The 19,021-nt window shown below is 47.4% G+C and overlaps 5 protein-coding genes across 5 annotated transcripts; 3 read left to right on the top strand and 2 right to left on the bottom strand.

Moving 5' to 3' along the window:
* Window positions 1-1,508: 1,508 nt before the first annotated feature.
* Window positions 1,509-2,426, top strand: LAJ45_09540 (uncharacterized protein; the record flags this gene model as incomplete). The annotated part of the gene is made up of 1 exon (XM_046119081.1): window positions 1,509-2,426. One exon carries the CDS (start codon window positions 1,509-1,511, stop codon window positions 2,424-2,426), a length of 918 nt encoding a protein of 305 aa, XP_045967651.1.
* Window positions 2,427-3,183: 757 nt separating this feature from the next.
* On the top strand, window positions 3,184-4,286 carry LAJ45_09539 (uncharacterized protein; the record flags this gene model as incomplete). The annotated part of the gene is made up of 2 exons (XM_046119080.1): window positions 3,184-3,205; window positions 3,385-4,286. The coding sequence occupies 2 exons, from the start codon at window positions 3,184-3,186 to the stop codon at window positions 4,284-4,286; spliced, it is 924 nt and encodes a 307-aa protein (XP_045967650.1).
* A 3,070-nt stretch (window positions 4,287-7,356) lies between these two features.
* On the top strand, window positions 7,357-8,870 carry LAJ45_09538 (uncharacterized protein; the record flags this gene model as incomplete). The annotated part of the gene is made up of 2 exons (XM_046119079.1): window positions 7,357-7,381; window positions 7,990-8,870. 2 exons carry the CDS (start codon window positions 7,357-7,359, stop codon window positions 8,868-8,870), a joined length of 906 nt encoding a protein of 301 aa, XP_045967649.1.
* A 5,628-nt stretch (window positions 8,871-14,498) lies between these two features.
* On the bottom strand, window positions 14,499-15,713 carry LAJ45_09537 (uncharacterized protein; the record flags this gene model as incomplete). Its single annotated transcript, XM_046119078.1, has 3 exons — window positions 14,499-14,572; window positions 14,636-15,250; window positions 15,527-15,713. 3 exons carry the CDS (start codon window positions 15,711-15,713, stop codon window positions 14,499-14,501), a joined length of 876 nt encoding a protein of 291 aa, XP_045967648.1.
* A 703-nt stretch (window positions 15,714-16,416) lies between these two features.
* Window positions 16,417-18,753, bottom strand: LAJ45_09536 (uncharacterized protein; the record flags this gene model as incomplete). The annotated part of the gene is made up of 6 exons (XM_046119077.1): window positions 16,417-16,452; window positions 16,513-16,817; window positions 16,911-17,244; window positions 17,303-18,284; window positions 18,339-18,380; window positions 18,560-18,753. 6 exons carry the CDS (start codon window positions 18,751-18,753, stop codon window positions 16,417-16,419), a joined length of 1,893 nt encoding a protein of 630 aa, XP_045967647.1.
* Between the last annotated feature and the right edge of the window lie 268 nt (window positions 18,754-19,021).

Raw genomic sequence — 19,021 nt, 5'->3', positions numbered from 1 at the left:
ATTCCTTTTTCAGAGACGATTGGGGAAGAAATAGAAAGGCGCAATTTGGCAAGAAGAAAAATATTCCGGTGTCCCTGCTTTCCTGTCCCATCCCATTCATTGCTTGCTGCTGGTTGCGTGGTTGTGTGGTTGTGTGAGGTGAGAGTGATTCCCGGGATCTTTTTTACTCAGGTCATCCATCCGTCATGCGTTCCACAAGATCTTACCGGTCCCTCCTCGGAAGATGGCCATTTTTTCCATTTTCCCGGCGGAAGACGTTGTGGGACAGGGAGCCTCAACCGGCGTCACTGACTGGAGTGTCAATCCGAAGTCTTGATCCCTTGCCTCCTTTCGTCCTTGGGAACCTTGGGAGCCCTGGGTGTTTAGATCTGTAGAGTATGGTCTAGCTAGACCTTCCTATCGAAGCAACGGTTATCATGATAGGCCTGTAGTGTTAATACCAGGGTAGCTATGCCGACGTACACCCGTGCGTCTCGTTTCACCAGAGATCACTCGCTCGTAATCACACTACTTTTTGTTGAAGATACCGGCCAGTTGGGGCACTCATAGGGCGAGTAATTGTCTTATCCTCACGGGGATACTCATAAGATTAGAGATATGTACTGGCTGGATACATGTCGTTACTAAATACAAGATAGTTGGACTTGCAGTTGGTTGCGTGTCGTCGTCGTGGGGTGTCTCGTAAAGGTCGGATGTGCATATGGAGTACTGTTCAGAGGATGTGGTTTAAACAGCCTCGCCGCGGGGTGGGTAGTTACAGGCAAGTATATAGATGGCCAGAGAGGATTTGTACTCACGGGAACAGAAATACATGTAAGTAGTGAATACAAATACCCTTCATTTGGAGTTCATCGTCATAGGGTGTTTCGTTTGTAAGTATTTGTGTCCTGTAAGGGGTCAGATATACGGCTTAGAGGACGGAGCCTATCACAACACAGGGCGGATGACTGTCTTTCTTTATAGTTGTCTTTCTTTATGGCCAGAGAGGATTTGTACTAAAAACCAGAAAAACGTGTACTGAAGGCTTACACCCCCCTTGATATAAAGACGAGACGGCGGAATTTGCAGCTTATAATCGTAGTGCAAGTCGACTGCGTTTCGTTTGTTATTTGTGTTTCTGTAAAGGTCAGATATGTATGTACACGGTTTAGAGGAAGAAGCCTAAATACATGGATGTATCCCTATCACAAAGGGAGAGTAATTGTCTTTATTGTCGTGAGTATTTCTATTCGAGAAGAAATGTATCCTCCTTGACATTAAGATAATTTAACTTGTAGTATTATCATAGGGCGAGTACGCCCGCGTTTCGTTTGTAAGTATTTGTATCCCTGTAAAGGTTAGATATACGGTTTAAACAGAGGATGAGGTTTAAATGGCCTCCTCACATCTAAGCTCTTCCAAAAGCACCTTCTATCCGACTTTTCCTTCTTCTTCCTTATACCACACCCTCCATCTCTCCATTTCCACATCTTTCCATCTTTCCATCTCAACTGTCTAAGAGATCACCAATGACATCTTCTCCTTCACCGATGACACCTCCCTCATCCCCAATGGATTCCGTATCCCCAATGGATTCACCATCATCAATGGCGTCCTCACCTTCAATGGAATTCCCATCTACGATGGAGTCTCCATTATCGATGGAATCCTCATCCTCAACGGATTCCCCATCCTCAATGGAATCTCCACCCTCAATGGAATCTCCATCCTCAATGGAATCCACATCCCCAATGGCATCCCAATTCTCAACGGAACCCACCCCGCCCCCCCCAAAACCAAAGTCCAAACCCAAACCAACCCACTTCCTCTGCCTCCCCCTTGGCCACAACCCCCCGCTCACCCCAGCCCCATCACCTTTCAACGAAACCCTCCTTACCATGACCAACACCCTCACCTCCTACCTTCACCAGGACCAAAAGGTCGTCCTCACCAGCGCCATCCGCCCCGCCTCAGCTCTCATGATCCCGCTGGGCCAGCTCTCGCTCCCTACCTACGCGGCCGAGAGAGCCGCTATCAAGCTCCTCAACGAGATTAATTTTAGGTATCTTGTCCGCCAAGTCACCTGGGGCGGTGGGTATGAGACCATCGAGACGGACCTGAGGGGCCTCGAGACGGGGAGCGGAAAGTGGCGCACGGGAGTTCTGTATACGGTTCCTACTGGTAATAAGATCGCTGATGGCTATGAGAGGCTGAGGGACTTTGTGGCGGCTGTTAGGAAGGAGTTTTTCGACCGGGGGTTCTTGATCCCTGAGCCCAGGTATAAAGAGGAGCAGGATCCCTCAGAAGAGGTCAAGTTGCCGGAGATTAAGTTGAAGGTGACGGTTGTCAATACGGTGTATTCGGGGGACCAAGGGTGCGCGTGCATAAGTTTGATGCAGAGGCGGCAGTCCGCAAGTATCAGGGCAAGAGGTTGGCAAAGGATGTGATCGTGGGCAGCGTGGCAATCTGTAGGTTCGACGAAGGGAGGGGATGTCGATGGATGGGTGGGATCCGGTGGCGGCTGTAGGCTTTGAGGGTAAAGCTGGGGGTTTGTTGTCGATTGGGGGGTTGTTTGAGAAGGTCATGGTGGTGCTTCAGGTGTGTATGTTGCTGGTGTTGGTTAGTATGGGGATTGTGAGGTTGGTACTTTCTGCGTATCTGTTGTCTGGGTGGGCGATGGAGGGAGTTGTGGTGTTTGTGGCGTGGATGTTGTGGAAGAAGTGAGGCTTCTGGGATAGGAGCCTGGCGATATATAATATATGCTGAGAGCAGAGGAGGAGGGGAGGAAGAGGAGGGATTTGACGGGAAATGAGAATATGCTCATGTCAAAATAGACACTTGGACAGGAAGTCCAACGTGAAGCTGCATCTCAAGTATCCTGCGCATCTCACCGCATTAAAGTTTTTCTGTTAGCTTCATGAAATACATTCGTAGTCTTGCTTCTAAGTTACGATGTGTTGGTTTTCTTCAATAATCTGTAGTTTTTTTGAGATTGAGTCGACGATAATCACTCTCGATCACCCTCGATCACCCGCCAAATTAATAAACCACCGAGTGATAATCTGTGATCTCTGCATCTTATTGGCTTGGTATGTTTCGTAGGTTTAAGTAGCACATTGTATCTTCTTGAGGAGTGTGTAAAGGCTTCTTCATTGGATCTAGAATAGGCCCATGTGGGCTAGGCTGGCCTGTCTGCTAATATAAATGTACTTTGGTTTAGGCATATGTGAGTATAATAAAAACATGGACGTGGTCTGTTCTACTCTCCTTGTCTCTCAGGATCGTTCTTCTGTCCTCCTTCATCCTTCATCTCATCTCTCATCAATCTCTCATCTAGGAACACTCAAATTTACGGCTCATAATCCTACAATCTTGCTCACTTCATCAAATAAATACTCAAATCAGCACACACATATCCTCTAAATGACGACCCCGGCCGCCTCCACCCCGAAGCCAGCCCCCCCCCAAAAGACCTCCCCACTCCTCCTCTGGGCCCACCCAGTCCCCAAGATCCCCTCTTCCTCGCCCTCACCGCACACTCCCTCCTCCTACCTGCCCTGCACTGCTTCCGTCTCTGCCACCAATATGGCACATCAACGCACCACACCTCTACTCTCCTACCACCTATCTCACGCCTCCCGTTATCTGTCTCAGCCCTCATCGAGCACTACCTCTTCGTTGCCGTCCGCCGCTCTGTCCAAGACTCATGGGACGCCGGGCTGAAGTCACAGGGCATGTGTATGCGCTGCCGTGCTCCTGTGCCCCAGGGGGGACTGAGCAGGGAGGAGGCACTGCGCAGAAGGGTGTGCAAGTGCCGTGCTAAACTGTTAGCCTCTGTGGAAGAGGAAATTGGGAAGCGGCTTATGTCTGGGAGGAACCTGTGGGGCGGTGAAGGCAGCAGCGGTGGTGATGGAGCGAAACTGGGAATGGGGTCGTTTTTGAAGAGGTTCTGGGGGTTGGCGGCGTTTGTGGAGGGGGTTGGGACTGGGGTGAAGGAGAAGGTGTGGTTGGTGTTGCCGGTGGGGGTGAAGAATGGTGGTGGAGGTGGGGTGGTTGCCGGGGGCGAGGGTGGGAAGGGGCCGTGGTGTGTGGGGAGGGGTTATGCGCAGATGGATGTCGCGAGGGTGAGGAGGTTTATGTGGGCGATTGGGATGATGGGGGTGGACGTGGGGCAGGTGGGTGGTGAGAAGTGCTTGGTGCATTTGGGCAAGATGGGGGAGGAAGAAGTTGTGGAGCCGGAGGACGGAGTTGTGGAGGAGGGAGGTGTGAGGTTGATGTTATTTACGGAGGGGGTTATGGCGCCTTGAGGACCTTTTTTCTTGTTGTCGGTGGGATTTTCTTTCTTCTGTTCTTATGTTGCCATCACTTTCTCTTTCTTCCATGGACGTATAACTGTGACGCTGCTGATATAGAAGGTGTGGTGATATTGATATTGTGGCCTCTGGCTAGTTTCATTTATAGCTCTCTTTCTTTCTTTCTGTCACTCACTCACTCTTTCCTTTTGTTTCATCAGCCCCCCCCCCCCCCCCCCCCCCCCCCCCCGGTTTTCATTTGTGGTTCAGTAATATTGGTGTCATTTATGCTTCTTTCTTTCTTTGAATGGTGTAGTACCAAATAGCTTTCGTAATAAATAAATCTCGCTGTTTTATCGAGAATCGGCGAGAAAGGTGCCCGAGTGATACATGATGATCAGTATTGTCTTAGTACCCCAGCATCTGTCTTGTTATGTGTTTTTCCTGCTTGGGCAACTGGACCGAGGGACCTGGGGGATTTTAGAAAGCCGTGAAAATCCGGGACGGATTGGGGGGGTGCTGAATGCAGAAGGCTCTCGTGGTGCCATTTTAGACTTCACTCTTATTACCAAACCTGCCGTAGACATGTAAGTAAATTTATAGGAGTTTCTTCAAGCCAAGACCATTTCAAGAGTTCTTCCCAGTCTTACTCCGCCTCTAAACCGCACCCTTTACAATCTCACGATTTGGCAGGGACCCCTCAACCCACACCCCACACCCCGGCCAAAATAAAACCTACAATTTAATCATTGCTAACGTGTTCGGTCATAGAATGATGAAAGCTAGGCATCCCGTCCGCTCTGCCATATATAACCATCATATCGCCTAGTTAGTACTGCAGTGGGTGACCATGTGGGAATCCTGGGTACCGAACTCTTTTGTTTTTGTTGTTGTTGACATGGTTGTGGTAAAACCCCGGGTGATTTTGCATGGTGATGGAGTTTGAGAGTAGCGGTTTAGCAACTGAATAATTCTCTGCAAGCAAAGGCGGTGAACAGTCTGTTGTTGCTTTCTCAAGATGTTAGAGAAGGATTCTGGAAGTGAAAAGTTTGTTAGTGCAGGGACAGGGGCCAGTTAGCGCTAGTGAAGCCTACTTACTAATTTACATGCAGTTGATATCATTGTCACACAAATTCCGATCAGCTATTCTGGTAGAGATGTCCATAGTAAAAGTCCGCATTTTCCGTGGGGCCTTGAAGACGTTTGAAGAATTTAGTACAGTTCGATATTAACCTTTTTAGTTTGGGTATAAGGAGTAGGATGGCCTGATGGTGATCAAGCGAACATAAATTTAAAAGAGTACTAAACCGTACTAAATGGTTCCCCAACACGGTGCCCTCAAAGTCCCAACTCAGCATTATAGTTTCATTGATCGCAATAGGGATTTTGTGGTTACTGGCCCTCTACAACTCACCGAGTTCTTCCAGAGGGGATAACGGTAGCATTGAGGAACGTTCTTCAGATACCCGTTGAGGGCATTTACAATATATACTAAGTGATACTTGCCTTATAAGGGTACAGATTTCTCGACCATATCCTTACATCGAGAGACAACTGTATTCCGGGATCATCGCTTGACGTGGTATTCAGCTTCTTATATGTTGTAGCTCTCTAGTGCGGCGGAGGCTTATATAAAGGTTATAAAAAAAAAGCCCAGAGCTCCAGCGCTCCAACACCTTTTCAAATTAAAACCCACAAATCAATCATTACCAACGTGTTCGGTCATAGAATGATGAAAGCTAGGCATCCCGTCCGCTCTGCCATATATAACCATCATATCGCCTAGTTAGTACTGCAGTGGGTGACCATGTGGGAATCCTGGGTACCGAACTCTTTTTTCTTTTTGTTGTTGGCGTTGATGGGGAGGCATTTTGGTGAAACGGTGGTGAAGATTTCTTAGTGAAAGTTAGGGGGTGGCAACTGGATGGATACGCGATGATCTTCTATAAGCGAAGAGGGTGATAGAGTCTGTTTTGATGTCCTCGAGGCTCGTCATTGGGACTCGGGGGAACAAGGGTTCTGGAGATGAAAAGTTTGTTAGTGCACGGACAGGGGTCAGATAGCGTCAATAAAAGCTACCTAACATGACACACATACTAATTTACATGTACATAGACAGCATCATTGGCACACAAAACAGTGATTAGAAATATAGAGGTGCCCGTACGTATGGAAACCTCAGATCCGAAGTATCTAAATACATGAAGCACTTAAAGTGCTCACATAACCCCCCCATTTCATAGCAGAATTCTCCTATATTTTAGGTTTCTGCGGTTTCAATGTGTAACGGAGACACTGCGGTGAAGGATGTTCTGAATCAGGGCTTGAAATTGTTGCCATTGACCCTCTAGTTTAGTATTTATATTTCTATGTAATAACCTTCTGGTTCTTACCGTGAATTTTTCATTTATAGGTAATTCTCAGTAAAGTCCAATCAATGAAGCAAAAGACAAGAGAAGAAACTAAACCGGTGTTGTCAAAGAATTCCTAGGGGTGTAAATAATCCACTTGTTGCGAAGGCAGTGGCCCCGCTGGGGTCATGGGTGATGGAGCTCCATATATACGCTAAGTCCCTATGCCATAATACTCGATGGCTAACCCACCCACTCAGAGAGCCCATGCGCACAGTTAATGAATTATCAATCAACTAATTACAGACAGTTTGTCCGAGACAATCACAATTCCTAGTACCACAAGCTCGACGAGGAGGGGCGGCGGATCGAGAATAGCATTTACTAGATACACCACGTCGAGACGACGCGGCGGGAGAGATAGGGTAGCTTTATAACTAGCCGGTAGTATCGTCTCCTATCTCTCATGGATTCTTGTGGTATACATGATAATTTTACGGCAGTCATACATCATTTAATTCAGCTGGGATAGAGCCAGGCCTACACCTAGTTTTTGGGCTTCGTGGATGCACTGCAGCTGGTAATTAATGATTGACAACTGATCCTAAAACCTCGAACATACGAGTCTCTGGCCTTCTACATACACATATATATTCTGGATCCTGAGAACGCACAGTTGATCGAACGGGTGATTAAGCTCTCTACACCTTAAGGGCTACATTTCGCCGTCGACAATGGCTAGGAGGGCTCTGTTTTACGGTTTGCACCGCATGCACTGTGGTTTTACATACAAGAGAAATGATCGACCACACCCATGTGCTGCGGATAGCCAACCTTCCAGGCTCTTGGCAATCAATCACGGGAAATGGTTCGGTCAATTGATCGGAGCGCGTCTTTGAAAAGCCATGGGGGAAGTGAGCTTCAATTGAAGCATTCAATGCCCACAGCTGGGCGCTCTTTCTGAGCTCTAGATACTAATTGATACAGCTCCAATCTACTACCCCCAAGAGCAGAGTACCTATATCGCTGTACCAATTCGGTATAATCAATCGAGCAATGACTGACTGTGGTGTTTCCCAGCTCCGTTGCCTTAATTCGTTGCAGTGGAATCTTCTCGATGATCGCTGCACCTTTTTTTTTTTTTTAGCTAGCGGCGGCAGCACCCCAGCCAGAGCTTTGACGTTGCCGCTTCCGGGGACGGGGGAGAGGATAAGCACCAAAAGACATCACCACTATCCACCACCAGAAGACCTCTGATCTCCTACACTTCACACTCCACGCTGTACACTGCGATAATATCTACAGACAGTCTCTACACTCTCTCCACTATCTACAGTCTCTGTGATTGCTCTCTACACTCCATCTAGCTACAGCTCAGAAGAAGAAGAGCCTCCACCACCACCATGGAAACCCACGACCCCCCCTTCAGCACCTTCACCGCCTCGCCCCCCTCCCCACCCCCCTCACCCCCCTCACCCCCCTCACCCCCTCCCCCCTCGACACCCACACCTGCCGCATCTGCTTTGACCAAGTGCCCTACCCCTACGCCCCCGACCCCGAGCTCGGCCGCCTCATCTCCCCCTGCACCTGCAAGGGCTCCTCCCGCTACGTGCACCAAGGCTGCCTACAACAATGGCGCCTCCTCTCGGCGAACCAAACAAACTTCTACCAATGCCCCACCTGCCACTACCAGTACCGCTTCCGCCGCCTCAAGCTGGCCGCCATCATCGGCTCCCCCGCGCTGCGCTTCGGCCTCACAACCGGCATCATGGTGCTCGCCGTGTATCTGCTCGGCTTCGTCTCCGAGCCCATCATCAACACGTATCTTGACCCGCCGGCGCTGTTTCTTGGCCGCACCTCCTCCACCACCGGGGGCGCGGCGGCGGTGGTGCAGCAGCCGTTGTCGCTGACGGGACGCGCGGGCGGCGTGGTCGAGCATATGTTGAAGGGCTTTGCGTCGCTGGGGCTGCTGGGGTTTCTGAAGGTGGTGTATCTGCTGCCGAATCCGGTGTGGAATCTGCGTAGTAGTGGGATTGGCAGTGGGATTGGACGGACGGGTAGGGACCGGGCGGCGCAGATTAGTTGGGTGGTGGTGGCGATCGGGGTGGTGAATTTCTTTGTGTTTACGTGGGGACAGGTGGGTGGGTGGGTGAAGGTGTGGATGGAGAGGGCGGCGGAGGAGATCTTGGAGGTGGGCCAGGAGGAGGAGGGGAAGGAGAGGGGGGGGAAGGGGGGGAAGGAGGACTAGGGAGGGGGCGGGCTGGTTGTGGGCTTTTCTTTTCTTTCTTTCTCTTTCTGGTGCTTTTCTTTTGACTTTCTTCCTCTTTTCCTGTGTATTGACAGTGTCGATTGCATATTGTACTGGCGTTAGTGTTATCTAGTTTGATCCTGGCTGGACTTGTCCTTGGTTAGTGCCTTGGTTAGTTGTTGTGTAGTTTGTAGTTAGTTACATGTAGTCTAGTTAGCAGTGGACGAAGATTAGTGGCCCTCTAATAATCTACTGTTTGATAGCAATATATTACCTCCATGGTGATCTGCAGCGAGGTTAGATTGGCATGAATACTTTGATAGCTAGTAGTTTTCAGATAAACAGAGAAATTAAACACAACTAAAGCCGTCCAATAGCTAGGCCCCTGCATGCCATCCTTGAAGCCCAATTGCAACAGGCGATTGACACCGAGTGACAGCGAGTGACCAATATATAAACCTACTATATATGTAACTAAACGCTCCATTCACTCACTTCTCTTCCTTTTGCTCGCTTCGCTGGTAAGTATTTCTTTGCAGCTGTCGGGCTTAGTTATACGCCCCCCCCCCCCCCCCCCGGCTCGTTAAGCAACAAGATAATATAACTTTGGTGGAAAATACCTAAACTATAAACAACTGTACCTTCGGGGGTGGAAAACATTCTTCTATTCACCTACATATAGTAATTAAGCCATCTATTTCTTGCAAGCAGCAAAACCCCCTCTATTTATAATGCACCATACACCAAATAAAAAAAGGATAAAAATACAAAACGCTATGATCACCATATGTAAATAAGAATTAGCCCCCACAGCCTGAACAGGCGAAAACTATGTCAATTTTCATCAGTTACCTACATTCTTTAGTTGGGGGATTTGGCACATCATCATCACTTACTAACGACTGAGGACCTCTTCAGCCTTTACATATGATTCCTTGTTAACACATCCCCCCAACCTAAACACGGTCTCCTTCAACAGCTCAAGCCTCCGAATGTTCCTCCTTAAGCTTATAGATATCCCACCCCACTACTAATAGGAAGGAACCCACGATAAGGAAGAGTAAACGGTTAAATCCCTGGTCAAATTTCTTCTCCAAATCCTTAACACATGACTCGAATTCGGCCGCGTGAGTCTTGAGGACTGTGATGTTCTAATTTAATAAGCTCATTAATATTATGGCTTATATTCTCCAAAGTACTATTAAGTGCTTACTTTAGTAAGTCGGTGGAATTCGTCCCGCGTAGGGACATATCTTGATGCAAAAGATGCCTTCTTCCTTGGACCCTCAAGATCGGATGAGCCATGGCCGTCGTTATTTAGGTTTCTCTGAATTAGCCACTCGGCTTGCATGAGCAACACGAACAAGCTAGTACCGTGAGACTGAAGACTTGCCTGTCTGATCGTGGTAGAAGCCCTTCTTGCCACTAGTGGACCGCAAAAACCCTGAAGCTGGCGGCAACCGACAAATCGACGAACGATGTTCAGGCCAGACATTCTGTGGCGGTTGCTGTAGTTGTGGAAACGGTAAAGAGAGTAAAAAATTAAAGTACGTGATTGTTGAAGGAAAGCTATGTAACATTTATCGTATGACAGAACAATGCGATAACGTCGTGAAGCAAAGCTGAATGGAAACATTGTTGTAACGGAGATCCCTTCGTTCGTTTTTGTGACGAGAAACGCTATTGGGGGGTGTTTAACTTGTTCCAGTGACTTTCATCTTTAGTACACCTAACCCATACTCCGCGGGCCTCTTTAGGCTCGAAGTCACAGTTTGTGACCTCTTTTTCAACAGATCTTTCCACTCTACAGGATAGCAGTTAGTGTTTTGAATATCAACTCGGCTTTTTCTTACAAAAACCGGGCACGAACGAAGGGATGCAAGGAATTCGGCGTCATGACAGGTGTATGTAAATTAAATTGCGAGGAGTGACCAGGAGTGCTTGAACCTTCCCCGCGAGAACTCTTGCACGCGGTGTTCTCTTCGACATGTTTGATGTCATCTCGCTGGAGCTCAACGGGAACGCAAAAGAAATTGTTAACTGTGCAGCGAAAGCTCAGACTTCAAGCTGCATGTACGAGGGTAATATCTGCACTTTCGGTCTCTTTTCTTTGGGTTTCTACGCCGATGCTATCCCTCTCACTAGAAGGGCGCCGGATTCCAGTACTGAGCGATTGAACCTTCTAGCTCGAAGCTGTTGCTGAAACTCCATGTTCCCAGAACAAATAGGGACATGCCGGTGTAGAATCTTCATTTAATCCTCCGGCAAATCATAACGGATAGTAACCGTAAAATCAGACACGCTACAAGGATATTTCGATAGGAGAGTTCTGATAGGAAACAGTGCTTTGAGTGCATATATATCTAGAATTTTCTGAGTTTACCGAATCTGTATTTCTGGTCACTGTTGAGAATCACTGAGAAGGCATCGCCGAGTGTCATTAGGGCCACCTAGTCGGGCTAGCTAGTACATAGTTGCACCAGTTGACCCTTGTCCCCGCGCCTACAAACATTAGTTTTCATCTCCAGAAATCCCGCGATCTATTAAAAGTAAAACCAGACTCTCTTACTGTAATCGCTTAAAGAAACTCGTTCGACGGGCAAGTCAATCTGGTTGCCAACTCCCAGGCGTTATCACTACCATCACAACCAAAAAGTAAAAAGAAAGGGGTGAGTTCGGTACCCAGGATTCCCACATGGTCACCCACTGCAGTACTAACTAGGCGATATGATGGTTATATATGGCAGAGCGAACGGGATGCCTAGCTTTCATCATTCTATGACCGAACACGTTGGCAATGATCGATTTGTGGACTTTACATTTTCGTCCTTGACGGCTGTGTACGCCGGGGTGGGGCGGGGGAGTACCCCTATGCCCTTAACCATGCTAAATACATATGGGACAGAAGGTGATTTACTTTGTAAAGGGGTGGAGTAACGTGTGGCTGCCATTTCTCTCAAGGGTGGGTCGTCAAGTCTTAACAGTGAACTGTCCAGGTGGTGACATCTGTTCTGTAATTTTTCACAATTTTTCACAATTTTTGGCATTACTTGTCTGCGATGATTGCAAGTAACGTCGATAAATTAAGTACGTGCACGTCTTTTAGAGGTTAGTATGTATACGGAGCTCCTGATCTGAAGAGTTGTTAGAAGGAGATATCCAAAACCTCCTAGGACCGTTGTTATATCAAGCGGTCGGTTTTGTTCGTGGACCACTCTGCCACCACATTCACAGCTCATCACTCGAATCGTGATCGAATTAACCGAATCTCCGCCCACACAGTATTAGAGAGGATTGAGATTGATTGGTTTTATTCAGAATCAGCGAGGAACGACTGCAAAATCTCAACCATCTTGGCCTATCCAGCGTGCATAACCTGGAGATTCCAGTAGAAACTGAGTGCTTTAATAGAAGTTCTGTGTGAGCCCGACCTCAAGATAACCCTTTTCTAAACCCCACGTAATACGTTTAGAACATAAACTCTTAGAAGACCACTTCCTCATAATAAGCCTCATATAAGCCTTCCGTAAGCCTCCTATAAGCATGCCATAAGACTGAAATAAGGCTTATACTCCGAAAAATTAGGTGTCGCCAAGTTTTTCTTTGATGTCCTCTTATCCGCTAGCGTTAGCAAGGTTGACCCCGCCCTGCACTAAAAGATCCTTCCAGAGTCCTTTAAAACCTCGAAAATGATGTTTCTATCGGCACCGCTAACAGATACATGTAGCCATACTGTTGGCACGCGTATCTGGTTGCCAAACCACCAGATCTTCCCCACTCTCAACAAAACCCGCCCCCACTTCCTCCACCCCAACCCGCCCACCGAAGCGAAAAGAAAAAAAGAGTTCGGTACCCAGGATTCCCACATGGTCACCCACTGCAGTACTAACTAGGCGATATGATGGTTATATATGGCAGAGCGGACGGGATGCCTAGCTTTCATCATTCTATGACCGAACACGTAGGTAATGATCAGTTTGTGGGTTTTATATTTGGTTAGCTCAGTGACTGCTTTGCCCTGCAACGCCATGTTCACGCCTCATCACTCGAACCGCGATTGAATTAAGCCCATCCCCCACCCCACACAGTCAAATGTACATTTACGTAGGGAGAATTACCACCGATTACTTTATCCTAGAAGCAGCGACGGACGATGCTTTTTTTTTTTTTTTTTTTTTTTTTTTGTTTAATTCATGCGACGGACGATTCACACAATGTGAAGTTTCTAATGTGAACACGAGTGCCTTAAGAACCGTTCTACGAATTCTCTAAATCATTTCAGCACTTTTATACTTGAGGCAAACCTTTTCTAAACGCCATATAACCCTTGTAAAAAATTAACAAGCTGTTTCTTCACATAAGCCTCCAATAAGCCGTATATAAGCCGTATATAAGAAATCAAGAATTCCATAAGACTGAAAAATACGTGTAAGCCTTAAACCAAAGGATGAGGTGTCGCCAAGTTTCCTTTCATGCCGTCGTATCTGGTAGTAGGCTAGCACTAGCGCGAGCAAGGTTCACCCTGCTCTACACTAAAAATTTCTTCGTCTCTAGAGTCCAGACATCTCGTCCCCCCAAGGCCTCAAAAATGACGCTTCTATTAGTATCGCTTGACCAGTTGGCGCACGCCTATGCTTGAAAACGATCCATGCCAACTCCCACCCCACCTCCCACCGTAGCAAAAACAAAAAACTTGAGTTCGGTACCCAGGATTCCCACATGGTCACCCACTGCAGTACTAACTAGGCGATATGATGGTTATATATGGCAGAGCGGACGGGATGCCTAGCTTTCATCATTCTATGACCGAACACGTTGGAAATGATTGATTTGCGGATTGTGATTTATTTTTGGTGTTTCGGGAGTGGTGTGGAGTGGGGCGAAGAAAAGCTTGGATGTGTTAGCATCGGAATTGGTCCTTCTCTTTCTCTTTGGCTTCGCTCATCTCGCAAGTTTCCTTTTGTCTTTCGTTTGGTCGGTGTCATATCGGGGGGCACTTGTAGGGATTTCCTTTCTCTTGAGCGTCTCACGGATGAATAGATACATATTTTCTTTCCAGTGATGCCTCCACTAAACTTGGGGCCTAAGGACTAAACTTTCTTCCGTTTATTTCTGCTCGTAGAACTCTCCTGACTTACATATATGCCTACAAAGATTGAAAACTGACGATGTCGGTGGTTTTGTTGAGTGATCCTATTCATAGAATATCACTCGGAAATCCTCTTTGTGGTAGTTGTGGACCGAGTATGGATGTCTCGGATAATATTTTTTTGTCACGCTGTAGGGTCTGGGAGATCCTGAGGGCTTGGGAGAGGTTTTGAGAATGCTGGATGTTTGTGGAAGCGTGTTCTGTTCATCTCTCTTCATGATAACTCATACATGTACTTCGTATCTTAGATGTATAAATCAATCCATACTATCTAAAATCTATCGATGAAAGCAAGTGTTTGAATAAAAAAGAAACTAAAAAACTCCGAAAAGGCCTCTACTCTGTGAAAAAGCCCGTCTATTTTCCAATAAAAAAACAAAAAACAACGTTAAATATCCCAGCATCTACCCCCTCAAGACACCACAAATTAGATGAGAACAACAACCAAAAGGCCATCGGCCACCCCGCATCAAGGCAACCTAGTCCTTTTTGGTGAACACGCCCTTGACGGTATTCCAGGCTTTCTTACACCAGTCGAGGAATTTCTGCCAACCTACATACCCAAACAATTAGCAATGCAAAAAAAACACAGACATGCAGGAGAGATTAAACGTACCAGAGCGCTTGACTTCTGGCTCAGTGTTCCAATAATTTGTCTCTTCCGTGGAGTGCCCCGCATCAGCCTGCCTCCAGATCTCCTCGGCCAACCCCTCGGCAGTCAACGGATTCCCGGGCATGACCACGACCTTCTCTGGCGCTAAAAGCTCAGACCAGTAGTTAGTAGCCGAGCCCCCGTCGGGATTGAAAGGCTCATCGTCATTGCTGGAAGAGGAAGAGTATCCACTCATTCCCCCCTTGTCATCCGCGAAATACGAATACCCACTCGGGCCGGCAGTCTCGTCATCACTCTGGTGAGACGGAGCAGTCCTCCAGTCCATGATATTGTCTGTTTCAAAGATATCTTCGTACCTGGGCGGTGCGTCATCGTCCATGTTGGAAGAAGCATACTTGGAGTAGCGGTCGGCGCTGCTGTCGGTATGGCGGGTCGGGGGGTGGGCGTACGGGCCGGGCTCGGAGTCCTTTGCACCCTTGCCCCACGAGCCGAAGAGGGCGTCGGCGGCGGAGGTGAGCGTGCCGACTATAGTTCGGGAAGTTGTCGGGGGAACCACAACGGGCTCGGGAGCGGGGGTGTTGAAGTTTGTAGCCCAGCGGTCGAGGAACTTGTCGTTTTCTGGGGGAGTATTGTTAGTGCTGAATTTGAAGTAGTGCGTGTGGTATATGATGCAGCGGTGAGGGTATCGTGAATCGTCATTGTAATGAAAACGGCCCAATTGGGAAATCTATGACGAAACAAAAGTTCGACAATGACAAAGTATGCACACACGACGTATATATATGTCATGACAACAAAACCCACAAAAGCCATGATATCATACGACAAAACAGCCACAAGTGCGTATAAAGGGAGAAGGGGAGAGGGAAAAGAAAAAGAAAAAAACTAGCATACCGTTCTTAGAGACAGGCACAATACGAGACTCCCTCTTTGTGATAGGGGTGTGCGAGTGCTCAGAAATAATATAGTCCCAATACGAATACACGGTGCCGGAGTGGGCGGGTGCCTGGGCGGTTGGTCTGGCTGCGACAAACCCGAGGGCGGGCATGCATACAGCGATACTTAACAGAGAGATTTTCATTTTAATTGTTTTCTGGTGTGAGGTTTGAGATTTATAAATTGGAAGATTGAAGGAGATGGGGGAAATTTAAATGGGTTTCAGAGTGTCAAGTCTTTTTCTTTCGAGTTTTTGAGAGTGAGAGTGAGAGTGAGAGAATTTGAATATTTCTCCTACAAGAGGGGTAGGCTGATCTTTATAGCAGATAGAGAAGCCTAGCCTACGTCTCCCTGTGTGTAGACAGAGACGTCATAATCAGAGCATAGCTCTCGTATCAATGACAATGGAAACGGTAACGCACGCGAATTTATTTCCCTTTCGCGACCAGGTGGTTATAAAATAATTCCAAAAGATGAAAATTTTTATTAGTCTCGTCTTAAATTCAGATAGGCGTAAATTTGATACGGGAATGTTTTGAGAATATAGTGGGTGGTGCCCTGCGTGCATGGTAGATACCTCCAATAATAGCTCGATCGGTCCCTCCAGGATACTACCAACAACTTCTTCGTCTTTGTTGCCGATACAATTATTCTCAGGAAGTCTGAGAACTGATTCATCTTCAGTCTTTCTGCCTTGTGCGCTTGGTAGAATGTGCTGCCGAAATTATCCAGGTGGGGTCAATGATAGGTTTCACCTGAATTACGTTACAACAACTGGTTCATAATTTCATAATTACCGCATGTCTCCATCATCCGAATCCAATTACTACTAAAAAAAGAAAACCCTCCTAATGGAATGTAGCTGTCACAGAGCCATATGAAATCTGATACTCGCCTAGTTAGTAATGACCACTTCCTCAAGAGTCACGTGCATAGACACTTACCCCCTTCACCTTTAATTCAAACATCAAGCTTGCCGAATCCACTCTCAGCTCGAGGGCAAAATCCAAATTCATAAAAACTCTGCCATCACTTGTTTCTAACCTTGTAAATTCCTTCTTCGGCACCGCAGAAAGGTCCGTTTTCAGTGTACAGAGCGGACGAACGCTCTGATCTTTACGGGTCATGGGTGCAATCGCAGACTCGCAAATCATTAATTCCTCCTCGACTATGAGTGAGGATTCGAAGTTGCGCGTGTAATGAAATCTTATTGGTGTATTTTCGGAAATGGACTGACCACGGTTTATGTCTGCGCCAGTTAGTAACTTTGCATTGAAGAGATAAATCAATCGTGGTGGAGGGGCCCCGAAGAAAGAAAAGGGGGGGGGGGGGGGTCAATTACGCCATTCCATTCGATCATCAATCATCCATCGCTCCCATAGAGGGCTCCAGTAACGTTCTGCCTTTGGGTGTTTGCCTTCTTCCCACACAGTTGCATAGCTCGTCCCATAGTGATATCGAGCCTTCCGAGATGCTATTATAGATCCTTCTAACCCTCTGAGGACGGCACCCCTGACAACAGCAGTCCATGCATATAGCGGCTGCATAATCTCAACCTTCGGTAGTGGTGCGATTGATATTGGAGTATCGCCATATGGAGGTGGAGAATTAAAGTGTGAATCGAGACGATTATACAGGTAATTACTTTGACCGAATCCACCAACTAACACGATACCCTGTTTTCGTTCATTGTAAGTGCTGAGTCCCAGTTGTAGTCTTACAGAGAGAACGTACCTTGACTTTTCCACCCTTTCTTCTGATTGTTTCAACCTGATCTTCGCACAAATCTACGACTTGTTCCACAACAGGTTCAAAAATATCCCTCAATTCATCCTTTTTCAGCATTAAAAAACCGCTCTCAACCCTTTTCTCCTCATCATCTGGGAGTCCTGGAAATGGCACTGATATCTCCTCTTCATCCTCACCATCCTCGCTCCCGTCGCTCGTCGCGGAATTTATATATTTAAAGTTCCGCTTAACATACTCATCCCAATACTTCATTGCCATAGCTCTAGTCTTCGGCTTCAACCCATTATAAACCCCTCTTCCCAATCTCTTCCTGCAATGCTCCTCGAATGCGTAATTCAACAGAACAGACCCGCAAAGCCCGCCAGTTCCAATCGACGACTCAGCCAACTTTAAATCTGGCTCCAGCGCCACAATTTCATACGATATCAGATCCGCTGTTCCACCACCCGCGTCGCAAACTACAAAATGATCCCCAACACTCAGAGTGTTGGGCTGTATAGCCTTTAGTGTGTACACTGCTGCGGCCTCTGGCTCGCTAATGAGCCGTGGAGATTTCATTCCTGCACGCTCAGCTGCATGGCGAGTGGCGGTCTTCGCCGCATCGCTCCAGACAGCGGGGACGGTGAGGACCCAGGTAATCGGTGTTATTGCCATAAAGCTGATTCCGTAGCGTCGAGTTAAGGTTGTGATGGTATGGGCATGGAGTGCGCCAAGGTAGTCGCTGATGGCGTCCAGAACAGATTTATTGACGCCACGGAGCAAAGTTGCGGTTTCGAGAGGAGATACATAATTGGGGATCTTTTGATTTCGGTCCAGGAAGAGTTTGAGGCAGCGTAGCCGTGGTGATGTAGGGGTAGGCTGGAAACCCCAGCGGTAGCTGGAAGCATTGCCCGTAGAGGGAGTGTAGGAGATCTCAGTGGGGACTTTGTCGGAGGTGATGCCATTCCCGCCGGGCCAGGTCTTAATTCTGGTAAAATATTAGTCAGAAGAAGAAAATGGGTTGTACAGATCATTGACATACACTTCAATATCATCCGGAGTACCGCTGTAGACTGCTGCGACGCTGGAGATAGCGTTAGTAAAGTTAACTCTTACATAGATCCCTGATTGCCTGATACAAGTTCTCAACGCATCTTTACGTAAAATGTATTCTCAAAGAAGATAATAATAAAAAGCAACCCCCGTAGCCCTACTAATTCTCTCTACTTGATTAGATTTTTATTAAATAAAAGCAAAACATACCCGCTATACGTAGTTCCGAAATCCACACCGACAACCAGCCGATCAGCAGCAGTAACAGTAGTAATAGCAGTAGGAATATCTCCCACCAACCCCAGTGTTGTAGACGACGCAACACTAGAGCCGGACGAACAGACTAGAGGAACGGGCGCACTAATTCCTAGATTCGCAAAGGCATCTGTAGGTGGTTGTATCATCTTTATCTTTTTCGTTTGAAGTCTCTTTTGTGGGGAAGGTCAGAGGTTGAGATGATGATGCTTTTGTCTCCTCCTCCTCCTCCTCATCTCAGCCCGGCATTTCTTGTGCGACTTGACCTCTAGGTATTTATGTACCCCTACGCGGCAATTCAGAGAGATATTGGGCGTTGTGCAGGGTGTGATGCGGCTCTAGGAGACCTGAGTAGTTTATGCAGCCGCCCAGCGGTATTCGGTGTAACAAAGAACAGCGGTTACGCTGGACGCTTTG

Source organism: Morchella importuna (assembly GCF_003444635.1).
Source record: "Morchella importuna strain M04M26 chromosome Unknown Morimp01GS037, whole genome shotgun sequence".
NCBI classification, from domain to species: domain Eukaryota; kingdom Fungi; phylum Ascomycota; class Pezizomycetes; order Pezizales; family Morchellaceae; genus Morchella; species Morchella importuna.
The sequence above is the reverse complement of the archived record's forward strand: the minus strand, read 5'-3'. Positions and strand labels throughout refer to the sequence as shown.